The sequence below is a fragment of the Megalobrama amblycephala genome, linkage group LG4 (genome assembly GCF_018812025.1).
Source record: "Megalobrama amblycephala isolate DHTTF-2021 linkage group LG4, ASM1881202v1, whole genome shotgun sequence".
NCBI lineage: Eukaryota > Metazoa > Chordata > Actinopteri > Cypriniformes > Xenocyprididae > Megalobrama > Megalobrama amblycephala.
In genome coordinates this window covers 56,054,081-56,073,092 of record NC_063047.1, presented here as the reverse complement: position 1 = coordinate 56,073,092, position 19,012 = coordinate 56,054,081, and the positions used below count along the sequence as shown (strand labels likewise).

The 19,012-nt window shown below is 38.0% G+C and overlaps 1 protein-coding gene across 1 annotated transcript; it reads left to right on the top strand.

The window, feature by feature from the left end:
- The first annotated feature begins 2,189 nt into the window (after nt 1–2,189).
- grk1b (G protein-coupled receptor kinase 1 b) lies at nt 2,190–18,458 on the top strand. Its single transcript, XM_048190124.1, has 8 exons — nt 2,190–2,651; nt 8,239–8,939; nt 10,256–10,383; nt 11,986–12,143; nt 12,242–12,325; nt 17,171–17,295; nt 17,470–17,671; nt 17,952–18,458. Exons 2-8 carry the CDS (start codon nt 8,241–8,243, stop codon nt 18,233–18,235), a joined length of 1,680 nt encoding a protein of 559 aa, XP_048046081.1. The 5' UTR covers nt 2,190–2,651; nt 8,239–8,240; the 3' UTR covers nt 18,236–18,458.
- Nucleotides 18,459–19,012: the final 554 nt, after the last annotated feature.

The window sequence follows — 19,012 nt, the reverse complement described above, 5'->3', positions numbered from 1 at the left end:
GTGCATTTCCCATACAACAATGTAACTCGCTGCTTCACTATAGTATGATGCATTGTTGAACAAATCAACTAGGTAGTCACGACTGTTCCCGAAACCGTTTTGTCGCAAACCTGTTGTTCAGCCACGTTAGTGAATGATGTCACGCAGGTGGTGGAGTAATAACTTCTTTAAATGAATCCGTTTGAGATGGAATTAATGCTAGATTTTTGCTATAAATTACGAATATGGCATCTGAGGACTGCTTCTCATTTTTGCTTAAAATCTCTTGACAAACTAAAATATGTAAATTACATTTGTATATATTCAAAATAAAAGATATACATTGTACTTAATGTCAGCTTGCTTATTTTGCTCAAGATAAGGATTTATTAAGTCCACATGTTCTAAAAACAAGAAACTATGCTTCTAACCACAGCTCGAGAGCTGTTGTTCTAACCACACAAGTTTGCGATGCTGTTTGCGAATGTTCGTTTGAACAATGGACACGAAATCATTGAACTATGTTAGTAATGAAGGAACTTGCAATGTTAGTTGGTTAACGTTGCTTTTGGGAAATGCACCCCTGAACAGAGTTGAACTAATTATGCGAGTTCATCAAAATGCAACTTCATTTGACGCAGAAGAAATTGATTGAAACTCATGGAACCATCACAAGCCTTCTTCAGGAACGTCACAAATGGCTTCTACCACAATGGCCATGCAAGTATCATGCATTCAATGAGGTGTTTTGGAATGATACGCTGATGGTTCTTTCCTGGTTTAATGACTCTTTTCCTTGCTTCATTCCCTGTTCCGGTTTCATTCTATCACTTTTCATTTAACCTATGTACTTGTGATTGTGTTTGTACGTGTTTGTTAGAGTAGTTGTGTTCGTGATTTAGTTAATAAAACTTGTGCACAATACATATTTGGTTCTGACTCCCTGCCTGCAGATAAATTGTCACTTAAATGAATGATCTTGTTACACGCTCTATGCGCTGTAAATGCTAAGAAAGAATTATTTTTCTGTGGCAATGAAAAATACCATTTTCTTAGAATTAATTAATAATCAATACTGAGTGATTGTAATGTTAATGTAGCCACATCAAGTTAATCTGATTAACTGATTCGAATATTCATAATTAATCATAACAAGTTATGAATAAGTATTAATATTTCCCCTTTGAGCTAATTTGCTCTATCTATCTATCTATCTATCTATCTATATATATATATATATATATATATATATATATATATATATAGCTATGGAAAAAATTAAGAGACCACTTAACATTGATTTCTGAACTTGGAGTGGTCTCTTAATTTTTTCCATAGCTGTATATATATGCACACACACACACACACACACACACACACACACACACACACACACACACACACACACACACACACACACACACACACACACACACACACACACACACACACACACACACACACACACACAGAGTATACAGTGCAAAAGTCTTAGGTTATTAGATGTTGTTTTAGCAATGGTATAATGACCATATATAATTATTCTCTTTATTCGATCATAAACAGAAAATACAGAAAAAAAAACGACTTCTATAGGCTAGAGTGGCAAGTGTTTAGTGACCTTCCCTTACACTTGAGCAGTAGCAGGTACCTGGCTCTCTTAAACATAAATGTAATGGAAAAAGACTGGAAGGCCAAGAAAACTTTCAAAATCTGATGAGAAGTTTCTCAAATTTTCTTCTTTGAGAAAATGGAAGAAGTTCAGGTCACACTAAATACTGATTTTTGCTTAAAGAAGCCATTTTGTTCATATATAAATATGGATGGTCATTAAAACATTGCTAAAACAACAAAGCTGGTGGTGGCCTAAGACCTTTGCACAGTACTGTATATATATACAAAAATACATTTTGACCAACACATATAAACTAATGGTATTCATCCAAACTGTCTTTAAATATATGATATCAAACTAAAGGTGAAACAATGACTTAATTTAGAAATTTCTGGAATGTCAGATTTAAAAAAAAAAAAATCATGCATTTAATAAAACATAATAAATAGGCATGCATTATAATAAAACAAATTCATGCCTATAGGCACAATTTTACTTGTCTACGCAACTTGAAGCATATGCATTAAGAACAACAGTTTTGATTCTGAATGGCTGATTTCTGACAGAGAGCAAGACAAATACGAAATAGAGTGACAACAGTTAATACATCCTGAGCAGGGGCTTTTTGCTCGTGCAGTGCCCTTTTGATAACTGATCTGACCCACAGCAGACTTACACTAATAGACTGTGACAAGTCTCTTTCCATTCTAATCCACGGACAGTAATCCACACAAGCTAATGAACTATCAGTTTGGATTTCAGATGGACTATAAGCGCCTCCTTACTCTCCTCACTTATTTGCAATCAGAACAAGAGTGAAACTGGGGAGGGAAAGAAAGAATGTGGCAAGCTGTTGAATGACATTATCTGGAGGCAGGTGTGCCAGTGGGCAATCTAAGTTTTACAATGCTTACTGAAGAAGAGAGGGTTTTACCTGGTCTGTGGAGTTCTGAGACAGAGGGACCCATGCTTTGGATTTGATTCAGGAAGCTTTTAAATCACAACTGGTTTTCTTTGTCACAGGGATTCTACCAAAGGGAGAGTTACAAAACTAAAGGTAGGGACATTAAAGATTAATTATTTTCAGTAGCATGATGGAAAATATTTTGTGTCTGTGTGCATATTGTGCAGATGTAGCTTTGGTTTTAATAATGGTGGAGACATTTCACAATCAAACTATACAGATGCATGATGTTTTTGCTTAGACAAAGTCAAACAAGTTACAGTCAAACAAGTTTTTTTTTTTTTACAAATTGTGTAAGTATATGTCCTCTAGCTTTTGTGTGTATGAGTAAAAGTATGAATAGAAATGGCAGTCATTAACAAATAAATAAGGCTCTTAACAATGATTAGCTAACATCAACAAATATCCTATTCAGTAAGCTTATTTCATTTCAGCCATATGATTTGTAATGATTTGTAATGATTTGTATAACTATGTCACTGAGTTTTTGAGATGTGTTACTAAAATAGTCTCATTAAAGGACTAGTTTGTCAGTAATAACACAATCTATGTCTGTGTGTGTGCACAATAAGTATTAGATTCTAATACATATTTAACTACTCTATTATTTAAAAAATCAGATCAGTTGCAATAAAACAGTGTAGCTAATAATAGTAAACATAATTTTAATAGCTTTTTTTTTTTTTTGCTGTCCTTCATCAGGGACTAGCTAGAGAACAGATCTTACTTTGTAATTATTGATACACTTAGAATTCACATAAAGTAAGGAAAATATTTGATCATTTTTCTTACTACATTGGTTGAATGGTTTAGCTTGATTGATGCATTCAACACCCAAACATTTGTGAAATTTGAAATAAGATGTAAACTTTTCTTCCTGCCAGTGTAGTAGTTCTAAATAATGTTATTTTTGGTTGTCACAATTTGAAAGAATGGAGTAAACTCATGCAATAACAGGACAGTGCTGGGTCACAGCTTATAATATCATATAATATTACACTTTATGTCGATGGTCCACTTTAGACAATCTACTAAATATGTAACTTTGCAACTACATGTCAACTAACTCTCATTAGAGTATTGGTAGACTGTAGTAGACTGTTAGTTGACTGTTAAGGTAGGGACACACCAAACCAACAGCAAAGATCTAGCTCTGATGAAAGCCGATTGTGGCGTCGCCTCACGTCTGGGAAAAAAGTTGCGCTTGAACACACCGTGCGCACTGACTACAGCACCAACAAAGCATAACAATAGCTAAGGGAAGGACACTAGAGGCTTTTTTTAAAAAATGGATGTCAATGGAGGATGTCATTGGTGCAATGAAGGATACAACAGATGGATCCTTTGCAGCCTTGTATACCCCAGAATTCATTGCACACCAAAGACAAAAGGATTTTTTTGAGAGAAATTGCCAAATTACACTTTGAAATGCAAATATAAATATACATCTATAGTCTTTGGCATCAATGCTTACTGTTTTTTGTTATACATTGTGGGATTTTTTAGGGAGTGAACGTTCCAGTGCACTGGATGGATTTTGCAATTGAGACAGCTCTTATAATGGCTGACTCCCTGATCAGTGCCTTGACTACTGAACTAGGGAGCTGATTGAGACTCACCCTCAGATTAAAGATGTCCGCACACAATCGTCACATTAGAGTAATGATATGGTAACATGGTATGCTCCTTTAAATGAACATTTATTTAAAGTGAAGTTAAAGTTAAAGTGGTTCTTATTTTGAAAAATTGTAGGCAATTTCAGATTGTCAGCAATAGCAAGCTAGAATAGAAAGCATGAGATTCCACCCTCCCTTCAGAGTTTAATGTTTTATTATTTAGAGAGTTTCAACCAGGATAACAAAAAGTGTTTATAAATCAAATTGCCTACTCTTCCTTTAATAGCCTAAAACATAGGCCAGTAATATTGGTCCTGGTTAACTGATGCTCCCACACTTTTCTTTCTTTCTAATTTTCTTTCTTTCCTTCCTTTTGTTTTGTTTCTTAATTAGCTATTTTGAAATTTCTCTCTGATCTGTTTTGCCTCCATTGCTGCTTAAACAAGTGGACCCCGTAAATGTGTAGCTTAATGAGAGTCTGCAAATTAGTGCCTGAATAAAAATTAAGTTTTAAACACATTAATATTTCCATGTTGCAAAACACTTTTATTTTTAGTTAAAGAAGTTAGTTATTAAGTTATTAAGCAATATCTCATGTAGGTTTCTTCCTTTTTGTTTTATATAATGACCACTAGGAGGTGCTCTAGGCACATGTTTTCCTTGATTGGTGTTCCCTGAAGAGATATAGGCTGTGTCTGAAATCACATATACCCCCTTTCCACCAGCACGAACCGGGTGCTAGTTCAGAGCTAGTGCTAGTGCCAGTTCGGAGTTGGTTCAACTGACGAGCCTTCTAAGAACCAGTTTGCCTTTCCATGGGCTTGAGAGCCAGCACAGAGCCAGGTCTTACGTCACTGTATACATCTCATATTTCACAGCAAAGCTAGCGCTGCAGCGCCAAATACAAACACACCAAGCTTGTTCGAGATGCATCGGCTTCTGCGATCGGCGCATGACATCAAAGCTCCGCGAGAACGATCCAAAAGTACAAGGAGTCGTATGCTCTACAAACGCTCCCGCGGATCCGCGGCACTCGCCGAATCGGTCCGTGCTGCTCCGAAGCATCTCGAACAAGCCTTCTATCAACAATCGCGGATGTTTCACTACTGTTGATGCTCATAGCTTTGCGAACCTACATCGGCATCCAAACACGGCTCGCCGTAATTTATATATAGACGGAGATTACAATCGAGCTGCTATTAGCTCGATTAGCTGCTATTTCAAAAATGGCGGTCACAAGTTTCTTGTTGGTCACGGTAACCCCACCCCCAGCCCCTAACGCAAGCGGTTCTTACTTCTAGCCCAGCAATGTTTTGGTGCTACTTACGAACCACTTTTCCTGGTTCGGAGCTGGTGCTTTGTGTGTCGAAAGACAAAGAACTGATTTGAAACTAGACTCTGGCTCCGAACCAGCACTCAAACTGCCTTGGTGGAAAAGGGGTAATACTCTTGTGAGTAGGTACTTATTTTGAATAAGAAATTACTTCATGGCCGCTAAAAAAAGCATGTTCTATATAGTATAAATGTGTATAGTATGAATGTAATCTGGACATACTACATTTGCCATGTTGCCCTTATCACGCGACCTACCAGCATCAGTTACGTCTCTTCACTGCCATTCACAAATCCTCTGCCGTGGCCTCATGGGATAGTAAAGTGTCCATCATATGTACTTCAGAATCTCGCCGGAAGTAGGTCATCCTGGTATATTTTGCCCTCACTTTTATAAATACTGTGAATTCAGACATACTGCTTTTGTCACATACTGTTCTTCGTCTACTATACAGTAGAGAAGTATGCAATTTTGGATGCAGCCATAGACCTTATGCGCCAGAGATACCCCCTTTCCACCAGCACGAAACAGGTGCTAGTTCAGAGCTAGTGCTAGTGCTAGTTCGGAGTTGGTTCAACTGATGAGCCTTCTAAGAACCAGTTTGCCTTTCCACAGGCTAGAGAGCCACCACAGAGCCAGGTCTTGTGTCACTGTATACGTCTCATATTTCACAGCAAAGCTAGCGCCGCAGCACCAAACACAAACACACCAGGCTCGTTTGAGATGGATCGGCTTCTCGCAAAGCGATCGGCTCATGACATCAAAGCTCCGCGAGAACGATCGAAAAGTACAAGGAGTCGTATGCTCTACAAACGCTCCCGCGGATCCGCGGCACCCGCCGAATCGGTCCGCGCTGCTCCGATGTATCTCGAACAAGCCTTCTATCAACAATCGCGGATGTTTCACTACTGTTGATGCTCATGGCTTTGCGAACCTACATCGGCATCCAAACACGGCTCGCCGTAATTTGTATATAGACGGAGATTACGATCGAGCTGCTATTAGCTCGATTAGCTGCTATTTCAAAATTGGCGGTCACAAGTGTCTTGTTGGTCACGGTAACCCCGCCCCCAGCCCCTGACGCAAGCAGTTCTTGTGTCTTTGAACTTCCAGCATCGCTGGTGAAGAGTAATCAGCTGGTAAAGTAGATTTACTTTGTAGAGTTAATGAAATGTATCATGAGCATTGTAATGTTTGAAGTGGATGTCATAACAAATGTCAGTAGACCAGGTAGATTTTAAAACAAGCGGTTCATTCATAAATCTGTAAGATCTTACCTTCATGCTGTGGAAATACAAACCGGAAGACAGAACACAATGAGGGAAGAGCTAAGAAGGGGCTGGGCTACATATACTATATTTTTGTTGAAAACGAAAGTAAAAGAGTGATGCACGTTCGTTGTGTATTACCATGAAATGAGAGTTCTGTGTCTTTATTAAAGTCTACAGTGTCCACGGATATAACTGCGATCTGCGCATCTCTACTGTGGATATATAACTCAAGCAGGGCTTGCTTTTACCACAGTTTACACTAGTCTCGCTCATAACAGTCAACTAAAACATGACAATGAGTCAATGACATAACTTTACCCTGATTTATAATATTTTAGCAAATAAGATGTAGCCTAAGCCTAGCTGAAGTCCTACTTCATGCTGCTTAGGTTTGTACCACATTCACAGCTTTAAAGTTGGACACCAACATTAAAGGTGAGCATTAATTGGATGAGAAAGTATCAGGGTCACTGAGAAATTCAGCCAGTATGAGGTAAAGACACATTATTTAACACTATCGCCTTTGAAAATGGATCAAAGATTACTAACACCCAAAGTGAACAGAAAGCATGCTGTATAATATTATGACATTGCACAGTTGCAAACAAACAAATACAGTTGTCCATATTATAAATGATGAATAAAATAATCTTAAAGGAATATTCTGAGCTAAATACAGGTAAATTTCTATGGACAGTATGCGGTTGATTACCACTGAAAATGCCTAGATGACCTAATACTTCCATCAAGATTAGGAAGTGTGCTTGCGATGAACATGTTATTGAAGAGGAGTCATTGTATTCCTAAATGGCAGCTAACCGTGATGAAGCAGGTCACATGACAATTCCAACATAGCTAATATAGTATGCCTGGATTCAGGTCCTACTACACACACATACATACATTTCTGCTTTTAAACTCTACTGTTCAATTGCCCCCTAGACTTCCAGTGTAAGTGCAAGTAAATTTCTGTGGTAATTGCCAGCATGACACAGATGTTGCAGTTGCATTATTTCTGGCACAGTCCTTTAAGGGTAGCACTGCTTTACAGAACTTCCAGGTAGATAAAAAGGGAGATTATTACTTCTCATTTAGCAGATAATCATTTGTGAAGACAAGCCTTGCTCTTAACCCCATTGACAGGTCAGTAGACAGTTGTTGGATGTCAGTAAATCTTAGGTTTGTGGTTGATCCCTTCTTGACATTAACCCTGAGGCCACCTTGAAAATAGGCAAGATTTCAAAATAGTAAACCCTACAAAATAATACTAATTAAAGCTAATTAAAGACAATTGTAAAATATATCACTAAGAAGGACTTGATTTACACTTAAGTAGTATAAGGCCAAAGGCAATAGAGCTATTGCTGAATGGTAAGTATTACAAGTGGGATTATGAGATAGACAGATGTTCAGATGTTTAACCCCAAAACTCCTTCTTCCTTTATCTTTCTATTTTTTAGACATGGATATTGGAGGTTTGGAGACTGTTGTGGCCAACTCGGCCTATGTGTCAGCACGCGGGAGTATAGACAGCGCTGCCGCAGCAACAATGCGTGACAAAAAATATCGCACCAAGCTCAACCTTCCTCACATCAGACAATGTGAACATATGAAGTCTACAGTGGATTCTTCCTTCAACAGTATGTGTGTACGCCAACCAATTGGTAAGCGCCTCTTTCAGCAATACCTGGAAAGTGAACCTGCTCACAAGAATCCTGTAGATTTGTGGAAAGATATAGAAGACTACAATGTTGCCCAGGAAAATGACCGGGCTAAGAAAGCACAGAAGATGGTCAACAAATACTACGAGTCATCCTCCAAGAATTTCTGCGACTTTCTGGGGGACAAAGCTGTGAGCAGGGTGAAAGAGGACCACAAGAACATTCGAGGAGATCTTTTTAAAGAGAGCGAACAGCAGCTTCTTGTCCACCTGGAAGCTAAAGCACTCAGTGGCTTCAAGGACAGCATGTACTTTCTGCGCTACATACAGTTCAAATGGCTGGAGAGCCAGCCTGTTACTGAAGATTGGTTCATGGATTTCAGAGTGCTTGGGAAAGGTGGATTTGGTGAGGTCCATGCTTGCCAAATGAAGGCGACAGGGAAGATGTATGCTAACAAGAAACTGAACAAGAAGAGGTTGAAGAAACGTAAAGGTTATGATGTAAGGGAGAGAGCTAGTTCATCAGTAAATTAAGCTATGCAAACCATAGTTGGTTTGATCCAATGCCCAGACTTAAATTTGTTATAGAAGGCCAAACTGCAGACTTCAAATCTCGATAAGTATGCATATCTCAAAACTGTGCAAGTAAAGCACCTGCCTAACCACATAGGTGGAGCAACTGGAAAAAAAAGGAAAGAGACACGTAGAGACATGAGATTAGTTTAACCTGAGAACATGGTATTAAGCAGCACTAATCATAGTGTATTGGCTCAGTGCAAAGAGGCTTGCAGGCTCTGCTTGATACTCCACAAAGCAGCTCAGCTGCAACTGAGATGCAGACAGACATATAAGGAAAAAGACAAGGAATCCTTAAGGGTTAAATGAATAGAACTCATTTGGAATTTGACAGTAATGTCCACAGTAAAACAAAACAATTCAATTCAATTCACATTTATTTGTATAGCACTTTTCACAAAACATATCTTTTCAAAGCAGCTTTACAGAAAATGCATGTGTCTACATTATAATTTAAAGTGCTCTGCTATCAGAGCTGACTGTATCCAAGTAGTGTATTTCAGAAATGTACATCACGTAGTTAGCTAACATTCTGGGCGGTAACAATGAGCTCATTGAAGTAATTATTACAAGTTGTGAACATAATGTTTATAATATATTGAAAATTTAGCATTGGTGTATGTTGATTCAGAGTCTGCATCATCTTGAGTCCTCTCAAGATTTGGAGTCATCTCTTCACGTGTGTTGGGGCATCAAAGGCTGGATCCAAACGGGAGCTGGTGTAGTTTCTAGTTACCTTGGGATGGGCATCCAGAGATTAAACAGAAAAGCAAATGGAAAATAATCAGCGTAGCTGCTATTCATAACATTTCAAGCAAAGATAATCATGTGCATTTGATCTGATAGATACTAGAGTATAAGGTTATGAGATGTATTATGTGAATGCTTGGCTAAAGAGATGTGTCTTTAGCCTAGATTCAGAAAGGTGAAAAACCATGAAAACTAGAGTTCAGCAAGGGAAGCAAAAGGGGCTAACCTACTTGCCTGTAAAGGCATTAGCAGGCTAAATGGAATTAACCTTTTGCTAACATTTATAGTCTCAACCAAGAACTGTTTATACTTTCTTGCTTGGAACTTTCATTCTTGTCACCAATTTTCTTGCTTATAATTGGCCCATTTATAACTTTTTAAGAACGTTTTTAACATGCATAACTAAATGTGGCCAACATTTAAGTCTTTCTCTTTAATCTTTTTTTTTTTCTTTTCTGTTGTAACATTTCTCATTCCTTGATTTCCCATAGGGTGCTATTATTGAGAAGCGCATACTGGCTAAAGTGCACAGTCGTTTCATTGTGACCTTGGCCTATGCTTTCCAGACCAAAACAGACCTCTGCCTGGTCATGACGATCATGAATGGAGGAGACCTCAGGTGTTATTATATATCTATGTTTGAGTGTGTGTATGTGTGTGCGTGTACACGGATAATAATAAAACATTTTTTTTTGACCTTGTAGGGGCATTTTTTTTTTTTTTTTTTTGGTCCCCATGAGGAAAACATCTTATAAAACTACTAAATTATGCTTTTTAAAAATGTAAAAATGCAGAAAGTTTTCTGTGAGGGTTGTGTTTAGGGGTAAGGTTAGGGTTAAGGGATAGAATATAAATAATAACTAAACTGTATTAAATATCATTAAAATGACTCATTACATAATATGTGCTTTTGGTAATACTGCTCATTGCTATACCATTGGATTTACATAGTTCTCCAAAGTACTTTAAATAACACCATGCAAAAAAAAAAAAAGTTAAAACCACTGTACTTTATTTAAAATATTTCTAGTATATTTATATATTTTATATTGCAGAACAATTCTGAAAATAGCAAGTAGAATGTTTCTGAATGTAATGTTGTACAGAATGTGTGCTGTGTTTCTGTAAGAATTGTAGCAGCTTTCCTCCTAATCCGGCATAATCTGTGGAGATAATCTGAGCGGCAGCATTGATATTGTGAAGGTGTAGTGTCTGCTTGCGTCACAACCCGATTTCTCTGGGCTCAGCTCACAAGGAAAGAAGGTCATGTGCACATAAGCATTTAAAATTTTTGGATAACATTCTCTATTTAAAACCGATGAAAATTGGAAAAATGTTAGATGTGCTCCAGCATCCACAATAGAGTCATCACCTCCAGTCATCATCTCAATATATGAACATGGTTGCTGTTTTTTTAGCTGAAGCCATCTTGTACCAAGCAACAAACTATCTACCATGTTTTAAAACTGCTTGATCCCCTTTAAAAGGATAGTTCAGCCAAAAATGAAAATTATCCCATGATTTACCTGGTGTCTATGACTATCTTCTTTAAGACTAACACAATTGGAGATATATTTAAAAATATCCTTGCTCTTCCAAGCATTAAAATGGTAGTGAACGGGGAACGTGTTTTGAAGCCCCAAAAAATGCATCCACGCATCATAAAAAACAATCAATATGGCTCCAGGGGGTTAATAAAGGCATTCTGAAATGAAGTGATGGGTTTTTGTAAGAAAAATAGTCATATTTACAACTTTATAAAGTAAAATAACTATTGTAACTAATTACAATACTCCTATATCCTGCGTCATACAATGAGTTAGGGGTTACTCTTGTGGCATAAGTCGACTTGCACAGTATGCGAACAGTTGTTAACAGTGTTAACAGTTATTAACAGTTAATAACAGTATGGAAGCTAGTTATTTATATTCATATATTTATGATGGATGGTGCATTTATTTTGGGCTTCAAAACATGCCCCCTGTTCACTACCATAATAAAGCTTGGAGGAGCAAGAATATTTTTAAATATATCTCCGATTGTGTTCGAAAGAAGATAGTCATGTACACCTAGGATGGCTTGAGGGTGAGTAAATCATGGAATCGTTTAAATTTTTGGGTGAACTATCTCTTTAAGCTAATTCTATTAAAAAATGTCAAAAATTTCTTATCACTTTATGTCCAAACTCTAACTTCACCCTTACTCCTGTTCTCTACTTTAGATTCCATATGTATAATGTGGATGAGAAGAATCCAGGCTTTAATGAAACAAGAGCTTGTTATTACACAGCTCAGATAGTCTGTGGGCTTGAGCATTTGCACCAGCACAGGATTGTATACAGAGACCTCAAGCCAGAAAACGTCCTCCTGGATGATGCAGGTGAGAAATACACTGAAACACTTGCCAAATGCTTGCCTCTTCACTTTTTGCTTCACCTTATCTGAAAGTTTGTTTGTTTGTTTGTTTGTTTTTGTTAGGACATGTGCGTCTGTCTGATTTGGGGTTGGCTGTTGAATTACCGCCAGGAAAAGACAAAACACAGGGATATGCTGGAACCCCAGGTCAAAGACCTTTAAGTACATTCTAAAATAACATCCCTCGCATCGGAGTTTTCGAATAGAGCGGCATAACAACAAAATAATCAAACTTTGGAGGTCCCGATCTGTGTTACTGAGTTTAAAAAAGAAGACTTGAAACTGCTCATTTAATGTACGATTGTACATAGACTTAAATTACTATCTATCTATCTATCTATCTATCTATCTATCTATCTATCTATCTATCTATCTATCTATCTATCTATCTATCTATCTATCTATCTATCTATCTATCTATCTATCTATCTATCTATCTATCTATCTACTGTATCTTGGTCCAATTCAAATAAATACCCTGCACAATCATGCAAAATACTAATAATATACCTAAAGTAATAGTCAAATTAATACTGTAAAATCTAAAAGTTTTTTGAACACTTTAACTTTACTTAACTTTACTTAAGTTATTTGCCTTTGTTACTCAGAAAACCCAAGTTAAAATAAATTTATTGGTTTGAGTACCATTTTGTCAAGCAAAAAATACTTCACCCAAAAATGAAAATTCTGTCTTCATTTACTCACCCTCATGTCATTGCAAGACTTTCGTTCATCTTCGAAACACAAATGAAGACATTTTTAGTGAAATCTGATAAATTTCTGTCCCTCCATTGACAGCCTATGCAACTACTACTTTGACGATTCAAAAAATTCAGAGACTGTAAAACTAATCCATATGAACTGAACGGTTTAGGCCAAATTTTCGGAAGAGACACAATCGCTTCATATAATGAACAGATTTAATTTAGGCTTTTGTTCACATTTAAACATTGATCTGTGAACATAAACAGAAGCTCAACTGTACTTTGCTAGACACGTGAGAGAACAAACCTCATTGTTTCTTGTGGAAGCTCAAACGTGCTGCGCAACACACAAGAATGAACCTCAGTCAGTGGTTCTCACATGTCAAGCGAACATGCTTGAGCTTCTGTTTACCATAACTTATGTGTGTGCTGATGAATGTTTATATGAGAATAAAATAAAAGCCTAAATTAAATCTGTTCATCATAGAAAGCAATTGATTTTCTACAGAAAATTTGTACTAAACTGCTGAATTCATATTGATTAGTTTTACAGTCTCTTTATGAATTTTTTGAAGCATGAAAGTGGTAGTTGCATGGACTTTCAATGGAGGGACAGACTTGTCCTGTATATCTTAATTTATGTTTTGAAGATGAACAAAAGTCTTATGGTATTGAAAGAATCATCATCACCTTTCTCCCCTCTAGTGACAGTCCTGGCTGTATTGTATGTATGAGTACAATACATATGTGTTGCTGTAAAATACTGAATTAAAAAATAATGCTTCTTAAACTATTTAAAACAAATAAAAGTATATTATTATGCACAAAACAATGCAGATTAATAACAAAAAATACACATACATTCTTCACTGAACTTCACTCATGAGAGTAAAAAAAGTTGAAATAATATATATTAAATTAGATATTTAAATTCACGATTTAACCATCTTGTGCATTAATTATTCAATCACAAAGAAAAATATCTAAATGTTTATTTTGATGCAACAAATATATAATAATTCCAATTATTATTTTTTTCTAAAATAGTGTATTTTGAGAGAGTTTACTGTATGTCTATTGCAATAGAAGATAGAAATAGAATAGCAATAGAAGTGTTAAATAGTTCTTTATTTTCATGTTAGCTATTTTAAATTTATATACTCAAAAATAAAACATAAATATATGATTAATAAAGAGGATAGCATGATTCAAAGGTACAACCCATGGTCTTCTGGATATAATATCACATCCTGAAAAATGGCTTTTAAACATCTGCCATAATGACAGCCATGCACACTGTGTGTGAAAGGTGTGTGCCCACTGTTCAGTCGGTCCTGCAGAAATGACAAAATGACAGGATCAGGGCAAACCACTGGGATTCATTTCGCGATTCACACCAGGCCACAAATACGTTCCACTTGTGAGCGTACAGGCACCTTGTGGAACGGACCCTAGCCTCCACTATAATATTCATCACTTGCTGTGACACACCAAACATGCAGATTCCACAGCCCTGACCTGGGGTGCCAAATGTTGTTTTTCGCTTAAAGAGTTAGTTCACCCAAAAATGAAAGTAGTCACATGGACTATTTTAAAGATGTCTTTACTACCTTTCTGGGCCTTGAAAGGTGCAATGACATTGCTGCCTATGTGTGGTTCAGAAGCCTTTCTGATTGGAACGACATGAGGGTGAGTACTTAATGATAGAAATTTCATTTTTGGGTGAACTAACCCTTTAAGACAGCAGGGAACTGGCCACAGAAGAACTGGACATCAGGTCCGCACTGCAATTCAGGCAGCCGGGATCATGGACTGCCAAGAAGCCAGTGCATTCATGCAGCCTCAAGACACTAAGACATGCATCTGGCCGATCAGCCACACCCTGCAAGGCATAGCACCCTCATATACAGCAGCCATCAACCCCCTCACCTTCTGAAAATACTTCAAAGTCAAAGACCCCCCTGGCTTGAACAAAGCGATGAGCCAGCATATCCTGAGAATGGGCCATGATTAAACAGAATTGGAGCAAGACCACCATCTTTTTTCGGATCAGAATGTATCGGCTGTAAAAGCCACTCTCCTTCAGCTGAGGGGGTACCACCTCTATCGCCTGTTTGGCGAGGAGCAAGTGGATTTCCATCTGAAGCACCTGGGTGTCCTGGTCCGACATCGCTGACGTCACCACACCACCAAAGCAGGGTGGTCTGCATGAAAACTGAAGCGTATAGACTTTTTAAAATCATATTTACCACCCAATTTGACACAGCCGGCAGTGTACAGCACACATTCATGCAACACATTCTCGTTACTCTGAGGTAGGGCACCATGTCAATAACTATGTTTCCATCCACCAATTTTTATGCACATTTTGTGATATCGCATAAAAAACACTGGATAGAAACACCAAGATGTACATCAATTCTAAAAATGCACATAAAAAAACGTATGTACTCAAATAAGTCGGATACATTTTTTTTATCTGATAAGAAAACATAGGCATTAACTACTAGAAACACATTTTCCAAATAAATTCCTCTATGTGCTTCAAAAAAGTAATGTGACTTTGCGTGATGGGACGGCATAACTGGAATAACCAGCAGACCGATGTCGTTGCACAGAATCTGAAATGCTGTTTTGGTCATTCTGAAGTGGTTCAGAATAATTCCCTCCCAGAACTGTCTTACATGACCGCATTCCCAAACAGCAGGCATCCACCTCCGAAAGCAAGATAACATTATTGCATTTCTTGTACGTGCTCTGAGATGCAAATAATTTGTTATATACAAAAATCATTATATACAGCTTCTTCTACTTTTCTAAGTGGTATTTAATGCTAGTTTATCAGGAAGTGACGATTTAGTTCTCTTCAACTAATTGGATGGAAACGGTGCTTCATTTGCAAATGTTTTATGCCATATTCCAATTTTGCTAATTTAGTTAAATATGAAACTTTGGATGAAAACTGCTAATTTCAAATGGAGTGGGAAGGATATGCTCTGTGCTCAGTAGACCACTGGACATGAGCCGGAGGGCTGCTCACACTGTGAGCTTGAACAGGTATGGGGCTTACACTCTGTAGGACGCATCTAGGGAGCAGGGCCTTAGTTATTCCATGTGAGCATGGAGGGGTGAAATTAGGAAAATAGCTCTGATATTGAGGCAATTTTTGTTTTGATATAATTGCATTCTTTATTAAAGACAACACAACACCCACACACTGTCACCTGCAACATGCAAGGGGACAGATGAACAGCCTCTCAGATTAGCCACCTTGAACTTCGGCTTGTCGCTCACACTAGACAGGGGAGAAGAGAAAGCGGTGGTGGCAGGTTTGTCAGGTTGCCAAGACAATCGCTGGGCGGACAGTGATCTAAAGCGTGTGGGAGGGACAACTCCGGCGCATCTGGGCAAGAAGTGGCTCATGGCCCTAGTTTGCTTCTGAGACTCCAAGAGCCTCTCTGAAAAGGTGCCCATAGCATTGCCAAAGAGGCCATGGGGACTTAAAGAGGCAACCAACAGTGCCATGTTTTAAGAGTCCATCTCTGTGACGGTGAGCAACAAATGCTGGATCAGGATCACTAAACTGCCCATGCTGCAGCCTATGGCTTGAGTGGTCCTCTTTGTAGCCCGAAGAGCTATGTCCATGGCAGAACATCTGCAGGATTTGCGACCGACTTGCTCATCTCATTGCGAGGAGCTTCCTCTTCATGGGGTCATTGTTCAAAGCGTCAAATGAGATCTGCTCGCGAGCTCCATCAGAGGGGTGAAGACTGTTTTCAGCATATGAGAGCAGAGACTCAGGTGACCGGGGAACACATGGGCATTGAGTGGGCCTGATCTCGCTCGATGAGACTCCCTAATGTGGCTGCCACTGCTTCCTTTCCCACAATGGGGTAGGAAGAAATGAAGGAGTGAAGGCCAGCAACAGCACTTAGCACAATAGAGATCCTAGTGTGCAAGACCCCGACTGTCATCTTCTCTCAGTGAGGACAGACTGGTCTATCCAGTGCCATCTCAACTTGAGAGCAACCCAGGCACAAGAGATGTATGTGTCGCATCCCTCTGGGAGCTAGATAGGTCCCCTGATTGCACAACACTCTTTTCATCCTCCTCGTCACCAGAACGCTGAAGGGGAGGGGCGAAAAAAGCACTGTCCACTTGAGAGGCGTACTTCAACAGGGAGAGTTGCATTCCGACAGCTTCGTCTTGAAGGAGAAAGAAGGAAGGAGAAAGGTAATGATGGATCTAGTTAGACGCAAGTAACAGGCTCTGTATGTCTCTTCCTCAGGTTTCATGGCTCCAGAACTACTACAGAAGAAAGAGTATGACTACACTGTAGATTACTTCACTCTTGGGGTCACTTTGTATGAAATGGTTGCTGCCAAGGGACCTTTCAGGTGTCGTGGAGAGCAGGTATACACACTCATGCATATACTTTGGCTCTCTGTTAAGGGGCCTTCACACTGACAGTGATTTGCAGTGACCAATCTGAAGTTATTGATTATCAGACTGTGAGAGAAATCAAATAAGAGCAATTCGAGGTGAACTAAACTTTACACTGTTTTATTTTTCTTTTCTGTATCATAGGTGGACAACAATGAAGTGACACGCCGCATCCTGAATGACCCTGTCTCATACCCCCCAACCTTCAGTAAGGAGCTCAAAGACCTCTGTGAAGGACTGATGGAGAAAGATCCAGACAAGAGACTTGGCTTTAAGAACAATGAGTGTGCTGAGTTGAAGAACCAGTCCTTCTTTAAAGAGCTCAACTGGGGGAGACTAGAGGCTGGTATGGTTCATTAGAGTTTTAGTTAGGGCAGAATATGCATCATAGACCACTTATGAAAAAAGTACCATGTTATTTACAAGGTTTTTTGGACATAGTATTCTTTGAAGTACCAATATGTAAATATAATAGTATATGAATATGATAATCATAAAATCATAAGATAAATAACAAATGACCATGTTATACCATCACTGTACAATTGTACTTCCCTTTTCCGGGTATTATAATTTAAACACTTTGAAAAAAATCATCTTTAATTTTTTTTTCATCTTTCACACAGGTATGCTTCCTCCTCCTTTTGTTCCGGATCCAAAGATGGTCTATGCCAAGGACATTGATGATGTGGGAGCATTCAGCACTGTCAAAGGTGTTGTGATTGACAACAAAGACAATGACTTCTACTGTGAGTTTGCAACTGGGAATGTACCAATTCCATGGCAGGAGGAGATGATCGAGACAGGCGTGTTTGGAGAGCTTAACATCTGGGGACAAAATGGAAAACTCCCAAATGACCTGGATCCCAACTATGTGGAAGCGAAAGGAGGGGGGTGTGTGCTACTGTGAACTAGAAAGAAGCAAAACACAAAGTGAAAAAGAAAAAAGAAACTGGGTTCATAGGAAATGATTCATGGTGAACAACAAAGGCATGAATTATGTGATCGAATAATGTTTGTGTAACTCAAAATGTCTCCACATGTATACTTATGTACCTGGACATATGAGCTTCTTAAAACTATCACTAAACAGTAAGAAAATCACCCCAAGTCTACTGAAATATTGTATTAAAAAAAAAAAAAAAAAATATATATATATATATATATATATATATATATATATATATATATATATATTCTTTTTTTTTTTCTTCTTTTCTTATAGCTCTGGTGGAAATGCAAAATTATTGTAATGTACATGAGGTAACGTTACTGATAATGTTATAGTTAGAGTTTCATGAGGAAATTTTTGGTCATGGAGGATGTTGCCATAAAAAGAGGAATTAAATCTAGTAAATGTAAAATGAAGGAACCGAAAAAGTAACACATATCAGCTTACAAGTCATAGAGGAAGTGAGATCCTTGTTTACTTTTATGGTTAAAATCTATATTTTTTAGACATTTCAAAAGATACTCTGTTTACTGTTAGTCAACACATTGTTTTTTTGTTTTTTTCATTTATGATACATTGGTTGTATAGTAGTCTCATTTTAAACTTGACAATAACAATAAAATCATTTTATGTAGGAAAATGGAGTCTTGTGCTTTTATGGTCAGTCTGGAATCAGCTGCTTTGCTGAAATGTTGAACTGGGAGTTTTCAGTTGTTTAAAGCTGAAGCAAGACAT